The 21,717-nt window shown below is 42.8% G+C and overlaps 1 protein-coding gene across 2 annotated transcripts in view; it reads left to right on the forward strand.

Annotated features, from left to right (window-relative positions):
- The window catches only part of Ogfod1 (2-oxoglutarate and iron dependent oxygenase domain containing 1), a 31,510-nt gene that overhangs the window by 1,395 nt on the left and 8,398 nt on the right, over positions 1-21,717 (forward strand). The window contains exons 2-10 of one of the 2 annotated variants that reach the window (XM_021170840.2): positions 554-699; positions 8,613-8,659; positions 13,423-13,523; positions 16,115-16,231; positions 16,769-16,860; positions 17,052-17,180; positions 17,560-17,673; positions 19,136-19,215; positions 19,470-19,783. In XM_021170840.2, coding sequence (XP_021026499.1) covers positions 554-699; positions 8,613-8,659; positions 13,423-13,523; positions 16,115-16,231; positions 16,769-16,860; positions 17,052-17,180; positions 17,560-17,673; positions 19,136-19,215; positions 19,470-19,783 — 1,140 coding nt within the window. Of the gene's footprint in view, positions 1-507; positions 700-8,612; positions 8,660-13,422; positions 13,524-16,114; positions 16,232-16,768; positions 16,861-17,051; positions 17,181-17,559; positions 17,674-19,135; positions 19,216-19,469; positions 19,784-21,717 lie in introns of both variants that reach the window. The other variant, XM_029480446.1, reaches the window with a different exon arrangement.

Raw genomic sequence — 21,717 nt, forward strand, 5'->3', positions numbered from 1 at the left:
AGTTCCAGGACAGCCAGGGCTATACAGAGAAACCCTGTCTCGAAAAACCAAAAAAAAAAAAAAAAAAGAATCTAAAATGTGGGACTAGAGAGATGGTTCAGTGTTTAAGAACACTGACTGTTCTTACAGAGGTCCTGAGTTCAATTCCCAGTAACCACATGGCTCACAACATCTGTAATGGGATCCAATGCCCTCTTCTGGTCTATCTGTAGAGAGGCACAGTGTACTCATGTACATAAAACAAATAAATGAATAAGTTGTAAAAGAAAAAGAATCTAAAATGCATTTGATGCAAGATTCGGTAAACTAAATAACTTAAAATAAAAACCAAGAGCTTCCATTGGTGTCGTCCCTTCCACTCATTAAAGCCTAACAGGGAAGCATAGTATCTGAGAACAGTAGTTTTGAATGAGCACAGTTCTTCATGAATTTTAGACTTTAACTATTGGACTACCAGAACTTCATGATGGTCTCTTCTTGTATTCTATTATGCTGCTTGGTGGTCAGACATACAGAAGAGAGGAAAGACCAGGTGCTATTTTCATTCCAACAGAAGCTATTGCCTTGGACGTGGACCCTTTCCTCCACTGTGTGATCCCAAACTTCATCCAAAGCCAAGACTTCCTGGAAGGACTTCACAAAGAACTTTTGAGCCTGGACTTCCATGAAAAGTACAATGATTTATATAAGTTCCAACAGGTAATTAATTCTCATTACATTCATTGGCTCTTCCTCCCCAGAAATCCCTTAGCTATAAAATCATCCACTAATCGTGGCTGCAGAGATAGCTTAGAGGTTAAGAACACTTATCGCTCTTCCAGAAGCCCCAGTCAGTTCCCAGCATCGACTTCAGGGGAATTCACGAATCCCTAAAATCACCCAGTGTGCACACCCACAACCAGATACACATGCATCCATGCAACTTATCTATTTACTTATTTATTAAGACTCAAGGTTCTAGATTAGGTCTGTTTCAGTCTTCACCTTGGCATTGACAAACATTCCTTTAACATGACCTTACTGAGGGTTGACTGTATATTAATTGCTGTGACAGTTATGAGGGAGATTTTTTGACAAAGTTCTGCCCTCTTACATCTACAGTAATAAAGATGATAGTGACAGAGATGAAGAAGAAATGCTTTAAGCTGGTAAGTGAGTGGACCATGAACACCGGGGTGACATATCCTTGCGCGGTGGCATGGTGGAGAGTCTTCTATTTCAATATAACAGCCACTCAAACTCTTGAGTTCATGTCTTGGCTTTTGTGACTTGACATATTGTAGTTACAATATTCTGTATTGCAATATATCTAGGAGGAAGGGAAAATTGTTTTTCCTTTGGGCAGTAGCAGAGCTGTTTTGATCCCAACACTGTGAGTACACCAAGCACATACTCCACTGTTGCTTCACCCCCAATTTTCCATTCTTTTTTGGTGGGCAGTAGAAGTTAACAAAAGGAATTATCTTGAAATCAAAGTTGTCTTTTCCTACTCTTAGAAGGCAGCCCTGTCTAGCACAGAAGTACAAGTCGTTGGTATGAAGCCATCTTTAACACATGGATCATCGCTCTCTCATAAGCTCTCTAGGCTTGTCAGGGTTGAAAAATTCAAAAAGGGGCTGCAGAGATGGCTGAGCAGATAAGCATCCTAGCTGCTCTTTCAGAGGACCCGCATTCCAGTCACAGCACTTAAATGGTTGCCCCCACCCATCTATAACTCCAATCCCAGGGACTGGATATACATGAATATATACCCATACATGTAAAATAAAATGATGAAGCAGATGAAGAATTATCTCTGCTTTCTTTGCATTTCCCCCTTGATTTTTATCTGGAATAAGAGAGCGATTAACATCTTACTCTTTTATGCTATAGCTGATCATCTGCTCAGATCCTACCCCACTCTAGTTTGTAGACCTTGTACATATGATTGAATTACCCAACCTAAATACTCACATGATGAGACACACAGATTCTAATGAAAAATCATACTTTTATCCAAGTTTATTAGATTAATGAAAAACCACGGTTATCTGCTGTTATAATTTTATCAACTTTTCAACCCTAAGCAATGTGTAATTACTAAGTTGAGGGGTGTGTGTTCAGCAATGTGGATGTACATGTGTGCCTTTTCTCGGGCACTATCCACCTTTACTTTGAATCAGTTTCTCATTGGCCTGAAGTGCATCATCAAGGCCAGGCAGGCTGACCAACGAACTTAGCACTGAGATTGTAAGCACATGCCAGCCAGCTTCTTCTCTGCGGGTTCCGGGGATTGAACCTACATCCTTGTGTGGTCAGGCAAGCATTGTAATGACTGAGCTCTCTTCTCAACCTCAGGATGTTTTTTATTTGATGCTGTTTGACAAAAGAAAGTGTTTTGTTAATATGAAATCAGAATGAGCAAAAAAACAAAACAAAACAAAACCCAAAACAAACAAAAAAATGGCTATGGGTGGTAAATGAGAAAAACTATTGCCTATTGTAAAATCATTTTTACCTTGCTCACTTTTAGGAAGGATCTCTTTACCTGTATACTTCTTTGCATGTGCTATAAATTTAGCATATAATTGGGTCTCTGACATATTCTGACCATCTAATGTGTTATAGTTTATATATGCTCGGCTCAGCGAGTGGCCCTGTTGGAGTAGGTGTGGCCTTTTTGGAGTAGGCAAGTCACTGTGGGCTTTAAGACCCTCATCCTCACTGCCTGGAAGCCAGTATTCTACTATCAGCCTTCAGATGGATGTAAAACTCTCAGCTCCTCCTATACCACGTCTGCCTGGATGCAGCCATGTCCCTACCTTGATGATAATGGATTGAACCCCTGAACCTGTAAGCCAGCCCCAATTAAATTGTCCTTATAAGAGTTGCCTTGGCAGGGCAGTGGTGGTGCATGCCTTTAATCCCAGCACTTGGGAGGCAGAGGCAGGCAGATTTCTGAGTTGGAGGCCAGCCTGGTCTACAGAGTGAGTTCCAGGACAGCCAGGGCTACACAGAGAAACCCCATCTGGAAAAAACAAAAACAAAAAAACAAAAAACAACAAAAAAAAGTTGTGTTTACAGCAGTAAAACCCTAATTAAGATAGAAGTTGGTACCAGGGATTGGGGTATTGCTGTGATAGGACTGACCATGTTTGGTTTTTTTGTTTTTTGTTTTTTGTTTTTTTTTTTGGAAGAATGTGGATTTTGGGACTTTGGATTTGGAATGCACTGGAATGCTTTAAATGGGACTTAATTAGCCATCCTAGTAGGAATATGGAAGACTTTGTTGCTGAGAGTGATTTGAATTATGGGGATCTGGCCCAAAAGATTTCAGTGGAGAATTTCAATATATGGCCTAGAGACTGTTGTGGTAGTATTTTGGTGAAGAATGTGGCTGCTTTTTGCCCTTGTCTGAAAAGTCTGCCTGAGGCTAAAGTGAAGAGACTCAGATTACTTGCATTGACAAGTCTCAGAAACACCTATCATTGACTTTGTTCTCTGGTTAAGTCTCACAAAGAGAAGTTTGAACAAGCATAGCAAGCTTAGAAAGGCAAAATATAAAATATATGGTTTGAGTTTTAATGGGGCACTAGGAAGTGAAATGGAGTTGAATTCTGTGTTCAGAGATATTAAATTGAATTAAGGGAGTAGTGACCTTGTGACAAGATCCCACCCACCTAAGTTTAGGTCCAGACTTGGTTGTACAAGCCTTTAATTCCAAGAGGCAAATGCCAGCAGATGTCTGAGTTCAAGGCCAGCCTAGAACAGAGCAAGTTTTAGGTGAAGAAAAACTTAAATTCAAGCTTGGTGGACCACACCTTTAATCCCAGTGTTTAGGAGACAGGCATGCAGATTGCTGCTGAGTTCAGGGTCAGGCTACAGAGCAAGTTCCAGGACAGCCAAGCTAAGACAGTGAAGGAGTTGGAAAACAGAAAGCTGGTGATAATGTAATAAAACAAGGAGGCCCTGTTTCAGCCCCAGCAAGCAGCAGATTTTGACAGCTTTGGCCACGTGGCTCTACCTTTAGAGTCCAGAATAGAAGGGACTACTGAGACAATTAATGCTGGTTAGCTAGAGCTAAGAAATTAATGGTGATTAAGAAGAGACCAGCATCACTGAGGTGAAATCTTCTGAGAAATGTTTTCTGAGAGCACAAAGAAGCTGTGTTCCAGAGATAGCTACGGTTGTACCTCATACTGCAACTGTACTTGGTAATGTGTAAGAGTCACCCAGGTGGTACTGGTTTTGAAGGTATGAAGGGGTCATGAAGAGTGGCTGAGGTTTAGCATTGTGAGAGGCCATGGAAGGCCATTGGTGAAGGTACAGACTCAGTTACAGTTGATGACCCGGGACTGAAGGGGTTCTATGAAGGAGTTGAGGCTCGGCGCCATGAAGAGAGCCCATGAGGGGCTATTGATGAAGCTTAGGTGCAGTGGAGGACCCCAGTGTATTGGAGATGCCAGTACCATGGGATGATCACCAAGAACATCAACCTGAGCTTAAGAGTACTACAGAGGGCAGAGCTGGAGAAGTGATGCCAGCCCTTTGGGGAGCCCAGAAGATCATGTATGGATCCCAGACACTGAAACCAGAAGCTGTTAATGTTGAAGTTGCCTTGGAGACCCCAAGATGTTCGATTCCAGGGCTATCTGCTGAGGAAGGCTGCTAACAGGGAGTGGAACCAACCCAGGAGGAAGAAGTTTGTTGCAGTCAACAAAGATTAAAAAAAAGAGTTGAAAATCTGAAGACTGCACTGACAAGGAGATGCAGAGTGTATCTTGCTTTGGGGTTTGTAGTTAAGTGATTAAATGAATCTCAGAAGAGACTTTGAACTTTGGACCTTTAACATTGTTGAGACTGCTGTAGAGTATGGGGACTTTGGAAGTTGGACTAAATGTATTTTGCATTATGCTATGTTTAAGCATGGCCGCATAGACTCATATATGTTTGAACAAGCCTATAGGGGCCAGAGAGTGGAATGTGATGGTTTGTATATGCTTGGCCTAGGGAGTGGCCATGTTGGAGTAGGCTTGTCATTGTGGGTGTGGGCTTTAAGACCCTCATCCTCACTGCCTGGAAGCCAGTATTCTGCTAACAGCCTTCAGATGGATGTAAAACTCTCAGCTTCTTCTGTACCATGCCTGCATGGATGCTGCCATGTCCCTACCTTGATGATAATGGATTGAACCCCTGAACCTGTAAGCCAGCCCCAATTAAATTGTCCTTATAAGAGTTGCCTTGGTCATGGTGTTCACAGCAGTAAAACCCTAAGGCATAATGCACCTGTCATTAGGATTTATGTAATAGTCTATCTATTTTAAGCATTACCAAATGCATACATTATGACAGCCCTCGGTCATTAAGTTCTCGTCAGAGCCCTGTGAAGGAAGAGTACTACCATTCCTGTTTGGCGAGTAGGAAGCCACATACATTTTTCCTTCAGTTCAGAGTTGTCCCTTTAAAGTAACAATAATAACAGAAACCTATTGGATTTTTCTTTTCATTAAAAGATTTTCAATCAAATGAAAATTTAGAAGCTCTGGAGCTAACTTTCCCTTCTATTTCCATCCTGGTGTTTGTTGTTCGCTTGCTTGCTTTGAGGTTAGTTTGACTTGGTGTGATTTGTTTGATTGTTTGTTTAGAGACTGGGTGTCTAGATAGAGCCAGGGCTAGCCTCAACTGCCACTCCTCCTGCCTGTACTTCCTGGGTAGGGAGGGTCCAGGCCTGTGACATCCCACCAGCTAGCACAGTTCTTAAAACTGCAGACTGCTTCAAGTCCTTCTCATCCTCCTGTCAGCACACACTATCACGCTTTTGACTTTATCACTGCCCTGGAACTATACCTATTGAGTCACTCCAGCCTCCACATAAGTAAATCCCATCATCGCTAGGCATTCTTTGACCTTTCATGAGACTGACACGTACGTACTATGCTACAAAGGCGGGCAGTCCTCCATTTCTCAGAAGCATTTGCACTCCCTCCTGGAGACACATTGCTCCTCTCCTATCGGGGTACCATACTGACTTAATGATTTTTCTGTTACTGTGAAGAGACACTATGGCCATAGCAACTTATAGAAGAAAGCATTTAGTGAGCACTTACAGTCCCAGAGGGTTAGAGTCCATGGCCATCGAGGTAGCAAGTATAGCAGCAGCAGGCAGGTAAGCACGATTCCTGAGCAGTAGCTGACAATTCAAATCACTCACAAGCACAAGGCAGAGAGCTATAACTAGAAATCTTGTGAGCTTTAACATCAAAACCCATCCCCAGTGACACACCTCCTCCAACAATACCACACCTCCTGTTCCTTCCCAGTAGTCCACCAATTGGGAACCAAGCATTTAAATAGACAAGCCTGTGGCAGCCAATCGCATTCAAACTACTACACATACTCTCTTAATTTTTCTTTTTTATTGTAGATCACTTTTTCTTAGTTTCCTTTGCTGAGTTTTCCTCTTATAACCACCAGTTTTTAAAAACTTTAATATTATTGGGAGAGGCGCAGTGGGACAGTGAGTCAAAGGACGGCTCTGTGGAACTGGGCCTTGCTCTTCCTTTCACCTTTATGTCGGCTCCAGGGAGCACACACTGGTCAGCAGGGTTTCACACACGCACCTTTACACACTCAGCCATCTCACCAGCTTATATAACCAACGTCCTAATGACAGAGTCCTTCCTAATGCCAGAACTGCTCAAGGATTGGATCTCTGAATTAAGATCGAACACAGGTTTCCATGGAGCCTCATAGCTTGCTGTCTCTTGCTGGATGTCTCTGGGTTAGGACCAACACTAAACTAATCTCCTTCAGCTCATTCTGTTCTTCCCCTTGGTCTCAGATCAAGATGAATCCATTCTTAACTCCCAGTTCACTCTTCATGCCCCGTCCACCATGGATGCATCCTTCCCTGCCTCCCAAAACACTTCCTACACTTCCACTGTCAACAGAGTTCACCCTGTCCAAGCTGTCTCTCTCACCATAGTTATATATTGGAGTATTAGGCAGTCTCCTATCTTCACCCACCTACATAACTGTCACCATTAGTTCCTTTCTGTAACTGGATTCAAGAGAATTGGAAAATTAATGTTCACATCAAAACCTGCTCACAAATGTTCATAGAAGTACCATTCATTTATAGTAGTTGTAAAGTAGAAGCAACTAGATGTCTATCCACGAGTAATGCTAAACGAAATGCAGTATTCCAGGCTAGTGGAGAGTAAGTCAGAGCTGCAACATGAGTGAACCTTAGAAACATTTTGGTAAATGACAGAAGCCAGACTCTGGGACCAGTGAAATAGTTCAGCAGGTAGAAGCACTTGCCACTGAGTTCAGACCTGAATTCAGAGCCCACAGAAAAAGGCTAGATGTGTGTCAAGCATCTGTAATCTCAGCCTCCTCTGGTGAGGTAGGAGGTGGAAGCATGAAGCCTGTGGGCCAGCTAGCCTGGAGTCCAGTACAGTAGAAATAAGAGAGACCTTCCCTCAACAAAGTGCTGAACCCTGATGTCTGTGACCATGGCACAGCCATGGCACATTAGTATTACACATACTAATGCACATATACACATACTAATAATAATGAATATAAATAAGTTAAAATAAGCCAGACTCAAAATGTTAATTGTTATGTAATTTCTTTTAAATGTCCACAATAGGCAGATTGGCCATAGAAACAAAAACTAGGGTGGTGCTTGTTACAAGTTAGTAGTAGAAAACAATGGAGGTTGACTGCCTAATAGACACAGGATTTCATTTTGTAGTGTTAAATTCTAGGCTTATGCAACATGGTTGCCCGCATCATGAATGTGTGAAACCCATGGAATTATATACTTTCAAGAGGTTAAAATATTTGATTCTATACAATGAGGATTTCCTTTCAAGATTTTTTCTCATGGGGGCTGGAGAGATGGCTCAGAGTTAACACTCAATGGCTGCTCTTCCAGAAGTCTTGAGTTCAAGTCCTAGCAACTATATGATGGCTCATAGCCATCTATCATGAGGTCTGGTGCCCTCATCTGGTGTGTAGGCAGAACACTGTATACATAGTAAAGAAATTTAAAAAAAAAAAAAAAGATTTTACCTCATGTTCCTTCTTTGCCTGAAAACTAGTGACTCGGGTGACAGCCAAAGTACATAGCATGGCTCCAGGCCACCACAGTGCTTTGCATTAGGCCTTTGAGCCTCATCTCCCTCTGCTTCCCATTTGATTTCCCCAGCCACTTGGGGTTTTTTTGTTTTGTTTTGTTTGCAGCGATTTGCCTCTTCCTCATTGAGGTCCAGCCTGGGTACCCTGCTTATCATTGTAGACCCTTCCCACTCTCAACACAGCCCATTCCTCTCTGTCTGCAGTTGTCCTGTGCATATGTCACCTTCATGCTAATAAATCACTTTTTTATGTCTATTCTATGTCTCCTTCAACAAACCTAAATTGTTCTGTAATAACCACTTAGCTATTTGTTGATTGAGTAATGTACAGTCACGTGCCCATGTCAGAGCTGCAAAATGGAGTGGTCACATATCAGACCAGGTAGTTCTCTCCAGAGCCTAGGCTCCTAGCCACAGAGTTCTACTATTGGAGTCCTCTTTGCATATTTAACAAGGAAATCTTTTTTTTCCCCCTTTATGATCAAGTCTGATGATTTGAAGAACCGAAAAGAGCCCCATATCTCAGCTTTAAGGTAAGCAAATAATTACACTCGTTAGGTGCCAAATGTGTGTTAGGCACAGCACTGAGTTTTAAATATTAGGTCATAAAGTCTATGTTGACGTTTTTGTGTTTGGTAAAGGACGTAACAAACCCTAAGAAACTAGATAACTTCTTTAAGATAACCCAACAGAACTTGAGAGAGCTAAGATACAAGTTTAAGCCTTGGATCACTTGATCACCCTCTCTCTCTCCCTCCTTCCCATCCTCACACCCTTCTTTCCTTTCTTTTTCCCTTCATTTCAGACAGGGTCTCAGGCTGGTCTAGCACTGTCTATGTATGTAGCTCAAGCTGGCCTTAAAGTGACAGAAGTCCTCCTACCTCAGGTTACCAAGTGCTGATTACAAACATGAGTCACCATGTCTGACTCCAAATTCTTAATAATAAAATGTTTGGCTTTCTTAGTTATGGATGAAGCAAAGTAACAATGGCGATAGCATTTTCTGCTCATGAAGCTAGGAAGTACTAAAAGTTACACTCCAGTGTTGACAGGTAGATCCATTTTCGTACTGCCACAGTACTTTAGAAGATCGTGTATCGAAACCCTTAAAAGTAGGTATTTTAAAAATTATTATGCTCATGAGTGGTTTGCCTGCTTGAATGCATATGCACCATGTGTATCCAGTGCCCATGGACATCAGAAGATGATAAAGGAACCCCTGGAACTGGGGTTCCAGATGGTTGTGAGCTGCCATGTGGGTTCTGGGAACTGAACTCTGCAAGAGCAGCTGGTTCTCTTAATCAGAGCCTCCTGTCTCTATTTGCACAAGTATGCACATTTTATAGAGTAGTCCTGAGGTCACGACAAAAGAAAGACGTGCTCAAAGAAATTTCCATACAAGAAATGACACCATTAATATATGTGTGTATTTTAATAAACATAATATAGTCACACTCTACTTTGTGAATACACTGATTTTTTTTTAATCTCTAAGATCTAGTATCCAGGATAGTTGCTATTTTATTCTCTTGTAGTTAGCAACCTCTTCACCCCTTAGAGATGCATAACAGTTACTACCACCAAAGACATCTCAGACGCACTGAAATACAGTTTTCAATAGAAAAGAACTGCCACACACATAAACTTCTGTACATGTCTACCAACTAAAAGAAAGTTTCTTTTTACTTCTTTGGGCTTTTTTTTTTTTTCCTGTGATGAGCATGGGCTTTATAACAGACAGCTGGGAAGTTATTTTTTTTCTTCTTTTTTCTCTGGGACGCTCCCATATATGATAGCAGCCTGTGCAGGTTATTTCTTTTTCTTTCTTTCTTATTTTTTGTAAAGATTTTTTTTTTAAATATTTGGTTTTTGTTTTTTTGTTTTTCGAGACAGGGTTTCTCTGTATATCCCTGGCTGTCCTGGAACTCACTCTGTAGACCAGGCTGGCCTCAAACTCAGAAATCCGCCTGCCTCTGCCTCCCAAGTGCTGGGATTAAAGGCATGTGCCACCACGCCCGGCTGCAATATTCTTTTGCACATGTCTGCTTGATACTTTTCTGAGCAAATGTTTTTTATGTGTTGACTTTATGTATATATGAGTACACTGTAGCTGTACAGATGGTTGTGAGCCTTCATGTGGTTGTTGGGAATTGAATTTTAGGACTTCTGCTCACTCCAGTCCCTGCTCACTCCGGCCCAAAGATTTATTTATTATTATAGATAAATACACTGTTGCTGTCTTCAGACACACTAGAAGAGGGTGTCAGGTCTCATTACAGATGGTAGTGAATCACCATGTGGTTGCGGGAACTGAACTCAAGTCCTTTGGAAGAGCAGTCAGTGCTCTCAACCGCTGAGCCATCTCGCCAGCCCCCAGGTTATTTCTTTCTATCTAGAAGTATTGCTTATGTGTTAGCTGTAAATCATATTTCATACTAATTTAGACTTTCCCCCTAAAGAGAAACAATTTCACTTTAACATATTTCATCTTATTGGTGCCAAACACCTGTCGTCTCTGGCTGAGCATCATTGCATCCCGGCAGAGTCACAGCTAAGTGACATGAGTGCGGAACGTCCCTGACCATTACAGAAAGTCGCTCCTTTTATTTGCCATGTATGCTCGGGGCATCCTCATGAATCACATTAAAGATGCCAAGAATTCAAGAAGACAGAAGCCTGTCCCTGTGATGCATTCACAGAGTGTGGAAAGGGCGCTCTGTAGCATCCCTTTTGGAAGTTGATGATACTAGTTGGCTTTTCAGAAGTGTTTATCCCCAGCCTTCCCCCTACCATTGTCTGAAGACCAGGGTAGCAGCTGGCTGTGTTGGCCCATTCTGCCTACGTGGCCCCTGTGCCTTTAGACTTTGCTGAACACTTCTGGGGTTTTCCCAGCCAAGCACAATATCTTATAGAATGTAAACATTATAAGAAAATGGTAGTGGACACTTTTCCCCAGGAGACTTACTATGTAGTAATTGACAGCACAATTGCATTTTATAGGAATTTCTGTTCCGTGCATTTTTGAATGAGCCAAAAATACCATATCTGTACCTAATATAATTTGATCACATGTAAATCTTTTAAATACTTAGATTCAGAGTTTTTGTTTCTTGTTTGTTGCTGTATTTGTTTTTGTTATTATTGTTTTCAGATGGAATTTTCCTGTGTCGCCCTGGGGGGCCTGGCACTTACGGCAATCCTCCTGCCTTACCTTCCTCCACACTGGGATCAGAGTTTTGTACTACATGTCCAACTAAAGGGTTTTAATTATCAAACTTAACATTGTTTCAAAGTTGACTAACGGAACTAGTTATAAATTGTATTAAAGAGGCTTCTACACAAAGACCAGAAGCCTAGCTTAGCTTATAATAGAAATAAATGTTCATTATCTTTTTCTACTTACACCCTGCTAGCATCAGAACATCTGTGGGTTTTGTTGACTGTTGTGTGATTAATTTAGTACTTATTGTTACTACAACTTAAAGTCATTTTGTGGGCCGAGTGTGTTGGCTCAGCTGGTAAAGGTGTTTGCCACCAAGCCTGATGACCTGAGTTCAATTCCCAGTACACACATGGTGGAAGAAGAGAACTAATTTCTACATCTTGTCCTCTTACCTCTACATGTCTTCCATGGTACATGTACACACACACACACACACACACACACACACACAAAATTTAAATTTTAGAAAGGTGATTTTATGATCTCCTGCAGCTGTTCACCAAGTGCTGGAGTCCGTAGCACTAACTGCTCAACTCTGGATCCAGCTTCTTGCCTTTGTGAAAGCAAAGTAGCATCAAATACATAAAATGCAGAAATGGGTTTATTGACAGTTATGTCCCAAAAGTGAAGAGAAAGCTGTTTTCAGTTAGGATACAGTTAAAAGCCAGGAAAGGTGTACATGTAGATTTGACCCAAACTAGAATTACTTAAAAAAAAAAAAGCCAGGCAGTGGTGGCGCACGCCTTTAATCCCAGCACTCGGGAGGCAGAGGCAGGTGGATTTCTGAGTTTGAGACCAGCCTGGTCTACAGAGTGAGTTCCAGGACAGCTGGGACTGCACAGAGAAATCCTGTCTTGAAAAAAAAAGGAAAAAAAAGTCCTAATTTCAAGGGCACATCACTGCATTAGTATTAGTGCTTATGATACAGAGATTTATAACAGGAAATGCATATTTGATCTTAGTCCCCATTCCTGGCACCAGGCTCCTAAAACTTAAAATGTTGAGATTAATAAAGGCAAAGGGAGAATCTTTTGTTAGGAAAAAACCCTTTCTAAAATACCAGAGCTAAAGGTAACGGACAAGTCTGGGGAAGGAGAAACAGTTGCCAAGAAGATAACTAAGAGGGTTACAGCTCTCGGCCCTAACTGTTCTACCTCCAGTAAAAACAAGGAGGATGTTCGGATGAGGTAGGAGGATGCCACAAGTTTGGGTCTAGCCTGAGCTTCGTGGTACATTGTAGACCAAGACTGAACTATAGAGCATAAGATCTTGTTTCAAAGAGAAGAAGGGCTTACGATAGGCTGGATCCATCACCCGTGGCTAGTGGTTTGTTCAATCACTCATGACTACTAAGCCCAGGTTTTCTGCAAGAGCAGGGAGTGCTGTTAACCTCTGAGCCTTCTCTTCAACCCCTGAGTTGTTTCTTTTGATAATAAACTAGAACTACAGTAAGGAAACATTACCTAACAGAGGATCCAACTTGAGGAGGGTGTTGTAGGGGCCTCCTGTTTATACCCAGCCAACAGGCCTCATGAGCTGAACTTCTGATTGAGTCTGAAGATGGAACTAGTCCTGTGAGTCTGAGCCATTAATCCTGTACGTAGATAGTGTGTAAGAATTGAACTACTTCCAAAAATAGGTAGGTACCAGCAGAAAGCCCACAGATTTGATGTGGGCAGCAGAATGTGTAAAAATAGCAATTGAGTTTTCCCATTTGCTACTGAAAAGGCTCTCTGACAATGGGTGATTTGTAATGACAAAGTGATGTAAGGACTTACAACTGAGTCCAAAGTGCTGGTGTGGAGGACATCTCAAATGAAGGCAAACTGCTAGAGAATGAAATACATGAGGAGACTCGGAGCAAGTACAATAAGGTGGCTGGAGAGTTCCACTGTTTCTCTGGGAACTTGATGTTGCGCAAGTTTAAAGAGAGATAGAGCACCTCTCAGGGTCTCGTGAGTGAAATCTGAGAACTAGGCTCTTGAATTAAATGTGACCTTAAGAGAAGATATATAGGAATAGCACTGCTGCAGAGCTGCGGCCTCACGAGCTGTCTTTTGTTCACCCTTCTAGGAAACTTATGTTTGAAGATTTTCGGGCCTGGCTTTCTAAGGTTTCTGGCATTGATCTAGAACCAACCATTGACATGTCCTGTGCTAAATACGAGTTCACTGGTAAGGAGGCAAAAGCCCAGCTGTCTAAGGATTTTGAGGCTTTAACTTCACCATGACGGGAAGGTAGCATCAGGGTACCAGGTAGCTTTGGGGTCTTCCTTGTAAGAACTCAGCTCACATACAGAAATAACCATCACACCACACAGGGTAAGGTAATGGTTTTCTGTGGGTGTGTGACAGTTATTGAACGTATTTACAGAAAAGTTCTCATACCAGCCTGCACACAGTATTGTAAAACCCAAAAGGGGATGTTATAAATTCTCTTCTAAGGCTTCTCAAAGTTCCCATCTCCTTTAACGCTGGTTTTCCTTCTCTTATTTTGAATTTAGCGAGTGGATATAGGACATGAACACATAAATAGTAATAGTCCTGTCACCTGCCTTCCCTCCTCAGAGCTTTCTTTCGCCTTCCAGTTCCCCTTCAGAGCTCAGAAATGTGCACTGGAACATGTACGCCTTTTTACATGGAAGGAAAGGTTACTTAGTTTTACTGAATTTTGACGCGGGTTTGCTATCCTGTATGGCCTTTGGGAAGTCTAAATTGGTAAAGCGTTTTGGAGGTAAACTTAGTAATGCATGTGAAAAGCCACGGTGTTATCTTCAGTACTTGTTCTTCTTTATCGTTTTGTTTCCTTTGAGACAGGGACTGACTTTTGTAATTCAGGCTGGCTTCAGTCTAACAGAGACCATCTGCCTCTTGAATGACACCACATCCAGCTTAAATAGAAGGGCCAAGCATACCACAAATAATTGTGGTATTTTACTTGAAAGACAGTTGCAGTCCTGAGATTCCATAGGCCTGAACACTGCAGTCAGTCTTCCTCCGTGAGAGTTTCAGAGTCGGAAACTTGACAGGTCCGTGTTGTTCCCATCTAATTCATGGGCCTCGTTCACTTGTTACTATTCGATCCTTGAGGCAAAAGGACTGCATCCACTCGTCCTGTCTGCTGAGCCTCCTGCACTCTAGAATAACCTCCTGGGCTCCTAGACTTCCTGGACCTTGATGCATCTAAAGACTTATAGACAGTTATCTGTTAACAACTCCTTCAGCCTAGGTTTACCTGGTGTTTCCTTATAATTGAGTGATTCTCCTTGAGAAGTGCATTTGGAAGGAGTGTCCTAGCTAATGCTGAGCTTTTCTGAATCCTGCTGGATGATTCAAACTGACTATGTGTCATCTTCTTAGTGATGGGACCTTGTGACCTTGGAGGACTTACAGGGAGGCCAATCTCAGATTGCCACGCTTTCCTCCTATCCGTACACACTTTGTGCCAGGTGCTTTTGCTGTTTGTTTTGCTGTTAGGATTAAACCCAGAGTCTCAACTTGCTAGGCAGATGCTACTCTGAGCTGTATCCTCAGTCCTTCTCTTCTCTTCTCTCTCTCTCTCTCTCTCTCCTTTTTTTTTTTTTTTTTGATTGGCATCTAAGTCACCTAGGTTGCCTTTGAGCCCACCCTGTAGCCCAGATTGGCCTTAAACTTGATTCTCTTGCTCAACCTCTGCAGTAGCTAGAATTGTAAGGCTTTGCTGCCAGGCCTTTAAGAATTATGGTAGACAAACCAAGAACCTTGGACATGCTGCTTCCAGATTATGTAACTGTCATGCTTTTCACCAAACTTTGGTTCAGTTCTTTTCACACAGTAATTTTACTATTGCTAAATTACTGCAGGTTAAGTTGCCATGAGGTGGCTTGGTTCTGTGGGTTAAAGGCACTTGCCACTAAATCTGACAATCTGGGTTACATTCCTGAGACCTACATGGTGGAAGGGGAGGACCAGCTTTCTACGTTGTCCTCTAATCCACATGTCCCTCTTCTGCCACTAATATCAAAATAAATAAGTGTTTAAATTAAAAAAACAACAACAGGAGCCGGGCGTGGTGGCGCACGCCTTTAATCCCAGCACTCGGGAGGCAGAGGCAGGCGGATTTCTGAGTTCGAGGCCAGCCTGGTCTACAAAGTGNCTGGTCTACAAAGTGAGTTCCAGGACAGCCAGGGCTACACAGAGAAACCCTGTCTCGAAAAACCAAAAAAAAAAAAAAAAAAAAAAAAAAAACAACAACAAAGGAACGTGTATACCCAGGGACACTAAGATTCATTAAGGCATTCTTTGGAATAGCCAAGAAATACAAACAATTTAATAACAAATAGAAATGCAATTAAAGAGAAGGTACATAGTGCCTCTATATAGTATAATAACTGCAGCAAATAGAAGTGATGTCAGGGGTGTATATTGATATGGAAAGACTCACTTTGTAATTTTGAAAAACCCAGCCCACAACCCACCACTATAGCATTAACATTTCTTCAAGTAAATACATATTCTTGAGGGGAAAATACTACAAAAGTATGTGGGAAAATAGTATTTGTAACTGTATTGTAGATCTGTCTGGATTCATTGTACTTAAAGCTTCCTATACTGTCTGAGCTCTGTTGCTTCCTTTACAAAGGAGAAGTGTCATTTTAAAACTGCAAGCCAGTTAAAGCTGGAGTCGGCCTTACAGATGTGTGTCAGGGCTGAGTGAGTGCAGAAGCAGATAGCAGCTGCTGTGTGTGCAGAGATCTAAATGATGCTCTGTGTGCTTGTGCTTGCAGATGCTCTGCTCTGCCATGATGATGAACTGGAAGGGCGCCGGATCGCCTTCATTCTGTACCTGGTTCCTTCTTGGGACAGGGACTTGGGGGGCACCCTGGACCTTTATGACACTGATGGTAAGATGGACGCTGACCACCTCCAGGTAGCTACTCCTAATTCCAAACATTTGCCTCAGGACAACCACTCGGACATATGATGTGTCAAATGAGAGCGAAACCGTGAATTAGCACAGTGACTACCACAGGTGGAATTAATGCGAGCCTGACAACCACCTCTTGAAGTTACATTTCAAGTTAGTTCTCCAGAGACAAAGCTGATCCGGATGAGAAGTGGGCCTTGCTTCTGTGTACTGACCACGGAAGGGTTAAAAAGCACATGTGCGTATGAGTCTGCTAACAGCACTCTGACAAGAAATCAGGTCTTTTGAGGGGGTACTCTCCACAGGTTGACTCCAGGAAAATAAGAACCTAATCTGGCTCTCATCAGCAATAGGTAGACAGTGTGGTAGAATCGAGTATCACCTAGCTGAACGAGCAAGTTTGAGTGACAGGTAGGAGGGACTGACTGTTTGAGACTGCCGAGAACCAGATGAGGCAGCCTGAAAGTGTTAATGATGCTGGACCTATTCATGGATGTCTTCTCTCCCAATGCAGAACACTTGCAGCCAAAGCAGATTGTCAAGTCTCTTATCCCTTCCTGGAACAAGCTGGTTTTCTTTGAAGTGTCACCAGTATCCTTTCACCAGGTAAAGACTGTAAGAGAAACCTACAGTGTACTAGGGATCAGGGGTCTGGCTCTCTGATCTCCCGTATCTAACTGTGTCTCCTTCCCCTTGGACTCGCTGTCCCAGCCCGATGGGCTCAAGCTAATGTGCCTTGACCAGCGCCTTCACCTGTCATCCTTTGTGTTGATGTGCCGACGGTCTTGCTCTTGCAGGTGTCTGAAGTCCTGTCTGAAGAAACATCACGTTTGTCTATAAGTGGCTGGTTTTATGGTCCTTCATTAACCAGGCCTCCTACCTACTTTGAGCCCCCAATCCCTCGAAACCCTCACATCCCACAAGATGTAAGCATAAATTATGGGAGTTCTTACCTTGCGTACATACTGTAGCATATCAGTTGTTTTTCTGTCTTTACTTGGGAGGACCATGAGAGCTGACATGTATTTTGCAGCGTTAGACATCAAACCAGGGGCCTTACATATGTTAACCAAGAACTCTTCCAATGAACTATGTACCCAGCATGTTTTTCTGATCTTAAAATTGGGTTTTGCCAGTGCTGGAACTCGACTTGGAACATCCACTTTTCGTACATAGATTTTGACAATGTTTTCCAGTACTCTTTGCTTGATAGGAGAAGCATGAAAAGTGAGAGCTGTGGACTGGTGTAAGGACAGAAGCTGTAGAGACTAACGCATCTCCTCTATCTGCTGCTTCTCTTGTAAGCATGAAATTTTATATGAGTGGATCAACCCTGCTTACCTGGAAATGGATTATCAAATGCAAATTCAAGAAGAATTTGAAGAAAGGTCTGAAATTCTTCTGAAGGAGTTTCTTAAGGTAGGCCACCATACCCTAGTTTCTATGTGTTGTCTGACATTTCATCTTGGTAAAATTGACTGCACCAAGATTTATTTTCCTTCTTAGTTCAGATGTTTATGTATTCTCTTCAAATGAAATACCCAAATCATAATAGTAGGCATTGCTGTCGGGTATATGCATGATATCCCCAGAATTCTATGAACTCTTTCTTTTAAGGTTTATCTTTTGTTTTTAAATAAAAACATGAATGTATGCACACATGCAAGTGGGTGCTTAAATGCCAGAAGAAGGCATCAGATCCCCTGCCACTGAGTCAGTTCCAGATGGGGGTTCTCTGTAAACAGCACTGTAATCACTGCACCCTCTCTCCTGTCCAGGACTGTATTGCTCAGTGTACACCCACGCACATACACATTTCTTCCCTAATAGGGACTTGGTATCTAGTTTGGGTATTTTTCTTTTCATTTGGTTAGTGTGGTACTTGTTATTTTTAATAAATAGATTGCTCATAGATTTTAATAGATAGTTGATCTAATACTGAATGTTTGACCATCACAAGGCAACTTGAGGAGGAAGAGAGCTGAAGTCAGAAGTCATGTCCTGGCTCAGGTGTCCCTGACCTGAGCAGCCGGTCTCACTAGGTGTCTGTTGTGTTCCTGGTTACAATGGGATGAGAGCCACCTTGCCTTGCCTTGCTGTTGTGAGAGCGGAGTGAAATAACACATACTGAGAGAGCACTTCATGACCATGGTGGATACGTGGACATACATTCCCAAGGGCTCTTCCTCCATCAAAAAGGAGGAGGGGTTCTATAAACAGACTCTGTCAGAATTTCACAGCTGACATTGAATGGTACAGAATTCGAGGGGCATTATCTTGTTACAGAAATAATAGTAACTAAACCACTGTGTGTAACTCCATCTCCAGGGGACCCACAGGCAATGCACAGATACATAAACATTCAGGCAAAATACCCATATGCATATAATAATTTTTTTTGTTTTGTTTTGTTTGTTGTTTTTGAGACAGGGTTTCTCTGTGTAACCCTGGCTGTCCTGGAACTCACTCTGTAGACCAAGCTTATCTTCTGGGACTGGAGACAAGAGGGTGGAATTGCTGGCTACCAATCTAGTGAGGAGAAGGTGAAGGAACCACAAGCTGCAGGTTCAGTGAGGGACCAGTGGAAGAAATACTTCTCTGGCTTATACCCACGCATGCATGGGTGCATGTATTCATGTGTACATATTCATATACATCACACGTATATATATGCAAATAAAAATCTTTAATAATAAACAGACTAACAATACTTGGCTCTTTTTAGGTACAGGTGCCACCGAGATCTTGTGTGAAAGAGGAAGTATTCAAATGGCCCTCTTAGGAGTCAGCCAGCTGATGTCCTACAGAGCTGCCTCTCCTGCTGGAATAGGGAGGGACTGTAGGAGGGTTTGCTCACTTCTTTTATTTGCTTCTTTTCCAGCCTGAGAAGTTTGCAAAGGTCTGTGAAGCCTTGGAGAAAGGAGATGTGGAATGGAAAAGCCATGGGCCCCCAAACAAAAGGTAGAGGTCACCATCACAGGCGATTCCATCTGGATTTAGCATCTCCCTCTCATCCGTGTTGCTCATCCCCAGTAGCACACTTGCCTTAACGTTTAGTTCCCCAGGCCGTGCTGTAGCAGGTCCTAGCAGACACTCACTGGTATCATTAAGTTGTGCCATCATTTAGGGAGAAGGACTCAAAGCTAATGGCCCGCTTTAATTGCGAGGGCAACCTGACGTGTGGGGCTGAGGGGCTGGCCATCGCTGCTTTCCAGGTTTTATGAGAAAGCGGAAGAAAATAACCTCCCTGACGTGCTGAAGGAGTGCATGGGTCTGTTCCGCTCTGAGGCGCTCTTCCTGCTGCTCTCCAACCTCACCGGCCTGAAGCTTCACTTCTTGGCCCCTTCAGAAGATGATGAGATTGAGGAGAAAGGAGAGGGGGAGACAGCCAGTGCTGCTGCTGGCACTGAAGAAGGGACTAGCCAACGCCCCTCGGGGCCAGAGAATAATCAGATGGCCGCTGGCAGCCACAGTCAAGAGAACGGTGAACAGGCAGACCCAGAAGCACAGGAAGATGAAGCAAAGAAAGGTGAGCTGGTGTTAGGCCCCACCTTTATTTTTGCCTGAGACTATTTCACATTCCACGATTTATCCGTGGGTGTCAGAATGACTGTGGTCTAAGGCGTCCGACTCAAATGATTTATCCTTATCCCTGTAAGAAGTACTTCCCCAGCTCTCCAGGATCGTGAGTTCTCCTAGGAGATGGCAGAGGTCAAATCTATACTCAGAAAACAAAGAGAGCTCACCCAGTGCTGAAGGCTTACATGGCATCTTGTGTCATTCCCTCAGGAGCACGCCCCTCGCCTGCTGCTAGTGTTCCCAGTCTGATAAAGTATACTAGCTCTTCTCCTCCCCAAAATGTTCTTCCTGCATTCCTTCTCATGCAGATCCGAGCAGTGGCACTTCCTCGGAGACGCTTTTCCGTATCACCCTCCCACTGAGGCTGCTCAGTCATAGTCATTCTTTGTCACATGACCCCGTTACAATGCTGTGTCCATGCTGCCGCAGTCTCTGTGAATTCATACGTGCATCAGTCCTGTTGTGTGTGGAGGAGTCATTTGGAGTTGTTTTTGTGTTTGGAGTCATCCATCCCCTTTGGCTCTTAACAGTCTTTCTGTCTTCTCTTCTACATAGCTCCCTAGGCCCTGAAGGGAGAGTTTGATAAAGACATCCCATTTAGGTCTGAGTATTCCAAAATCTCTTGTTTCTCCATATTGTCCAGTTGCAGGTCTCTGTGTTAGTCTCCATCTACTGCAAGAAGGAGCTTCTCCGATGGCTGAGTAAGATCTATGGGTCTAGCATAATCTCATTAAGAGTCGTTGTTATGTTCCTTTAGCAGAACACTATTAATTGGTTTTTCCTTAGACCTGTGATCTATCCAGTCTTGGGTTTGGGCCACCAATGCGGTGTCAGACGTGGGTTCCATCTTGTGACATAGGTCTTAAATCCAGTCAGTGTGGTGGGTCACCCCCATGATGTTTGTGCCACTGTTACCCCAGCATATCCCTCAAGCAGTTCACCTTTGTAGATCACAGGGTTTGTGGCAGGGTCAATGGTTCCCTTTTCTCATCTGATAGCATGCAGGGTACCCTCCAGGACCTTGATTTCTCCATGTTCAGTGAGATATGTAAATGCTGTCTTCCGTAATAGGCCTTACCATCAGTTTATGGAGAATGACCAATAACCTTAGCAATGGCCTTAGCAATGTTTGAGGGTTTCCATGGAGATGCTTTGGCCAATGACTCAACTAAATGTAACCCATTCCTGGCACCGGAGGGTTCACTCCATGGCAAAAGACGGCTAGTTGAGACCTTGTCTCCTCGTTCTTTGTTGACTCCATTTATATTTCTTGCCCATGTGCTTGTATCTTAGGAAACTTCTACAGTAGTAGGTTTCCATATGACCCTCAGGTGGCCCTTAGTGTTAGTTGTCCCTCCCCATATTTCCATGCGGAGATACTTTCCTCCCCCTTAGACCCTTGCTCTAGCCTCTGTGGCTATATGGACTGTAGTATCAAATGCTTAAAAACTAATACCCACCTATAAGAGATAACATACAATATTTGTCCATTGGAGTCTAGGTTATCTTACCTAGGGTGATTTATTTTCTAGTTGTTACTTTTCCTGAAAATGTCATAATTTCATTTTTAACATCTCAACAATATTCCATTGTGTAAATGTACCACATTTTCATTATCCAGTCATTGGTTAATGGACATCTACACTGTTCCCAATTTCTGGCAACTAGGAGCAGAGCAGCAATGAACATAGATGAGCAATATATCTGAGTAGGATGTAGAGTCCTCTGGGTACACACCCAGGAGTAGTAGTGATCTTGAGCTAGAGCCATTCCCAGCTTCCTGAGGAACTGCCACACTGATTTTCATGGTGGCTGTACAAGTTTGCATTCCTACCTTCAATAAATATGTGTTCCCCTTTTTCCACGTCCTTGACAACATAAGCT

Source organism: Mus caroli, chromosome 8 (genome assembly GCF_900094665.2).
Source record: "Mus caroli chromosome 8, CAROLI_EIJ_v1.1, whole genome shotgun sequence".
NCBI lineage: Eukaryota > Metazoa > Chordata > Mammalia > Rodentia > Muridae > Mus > Mus caroli.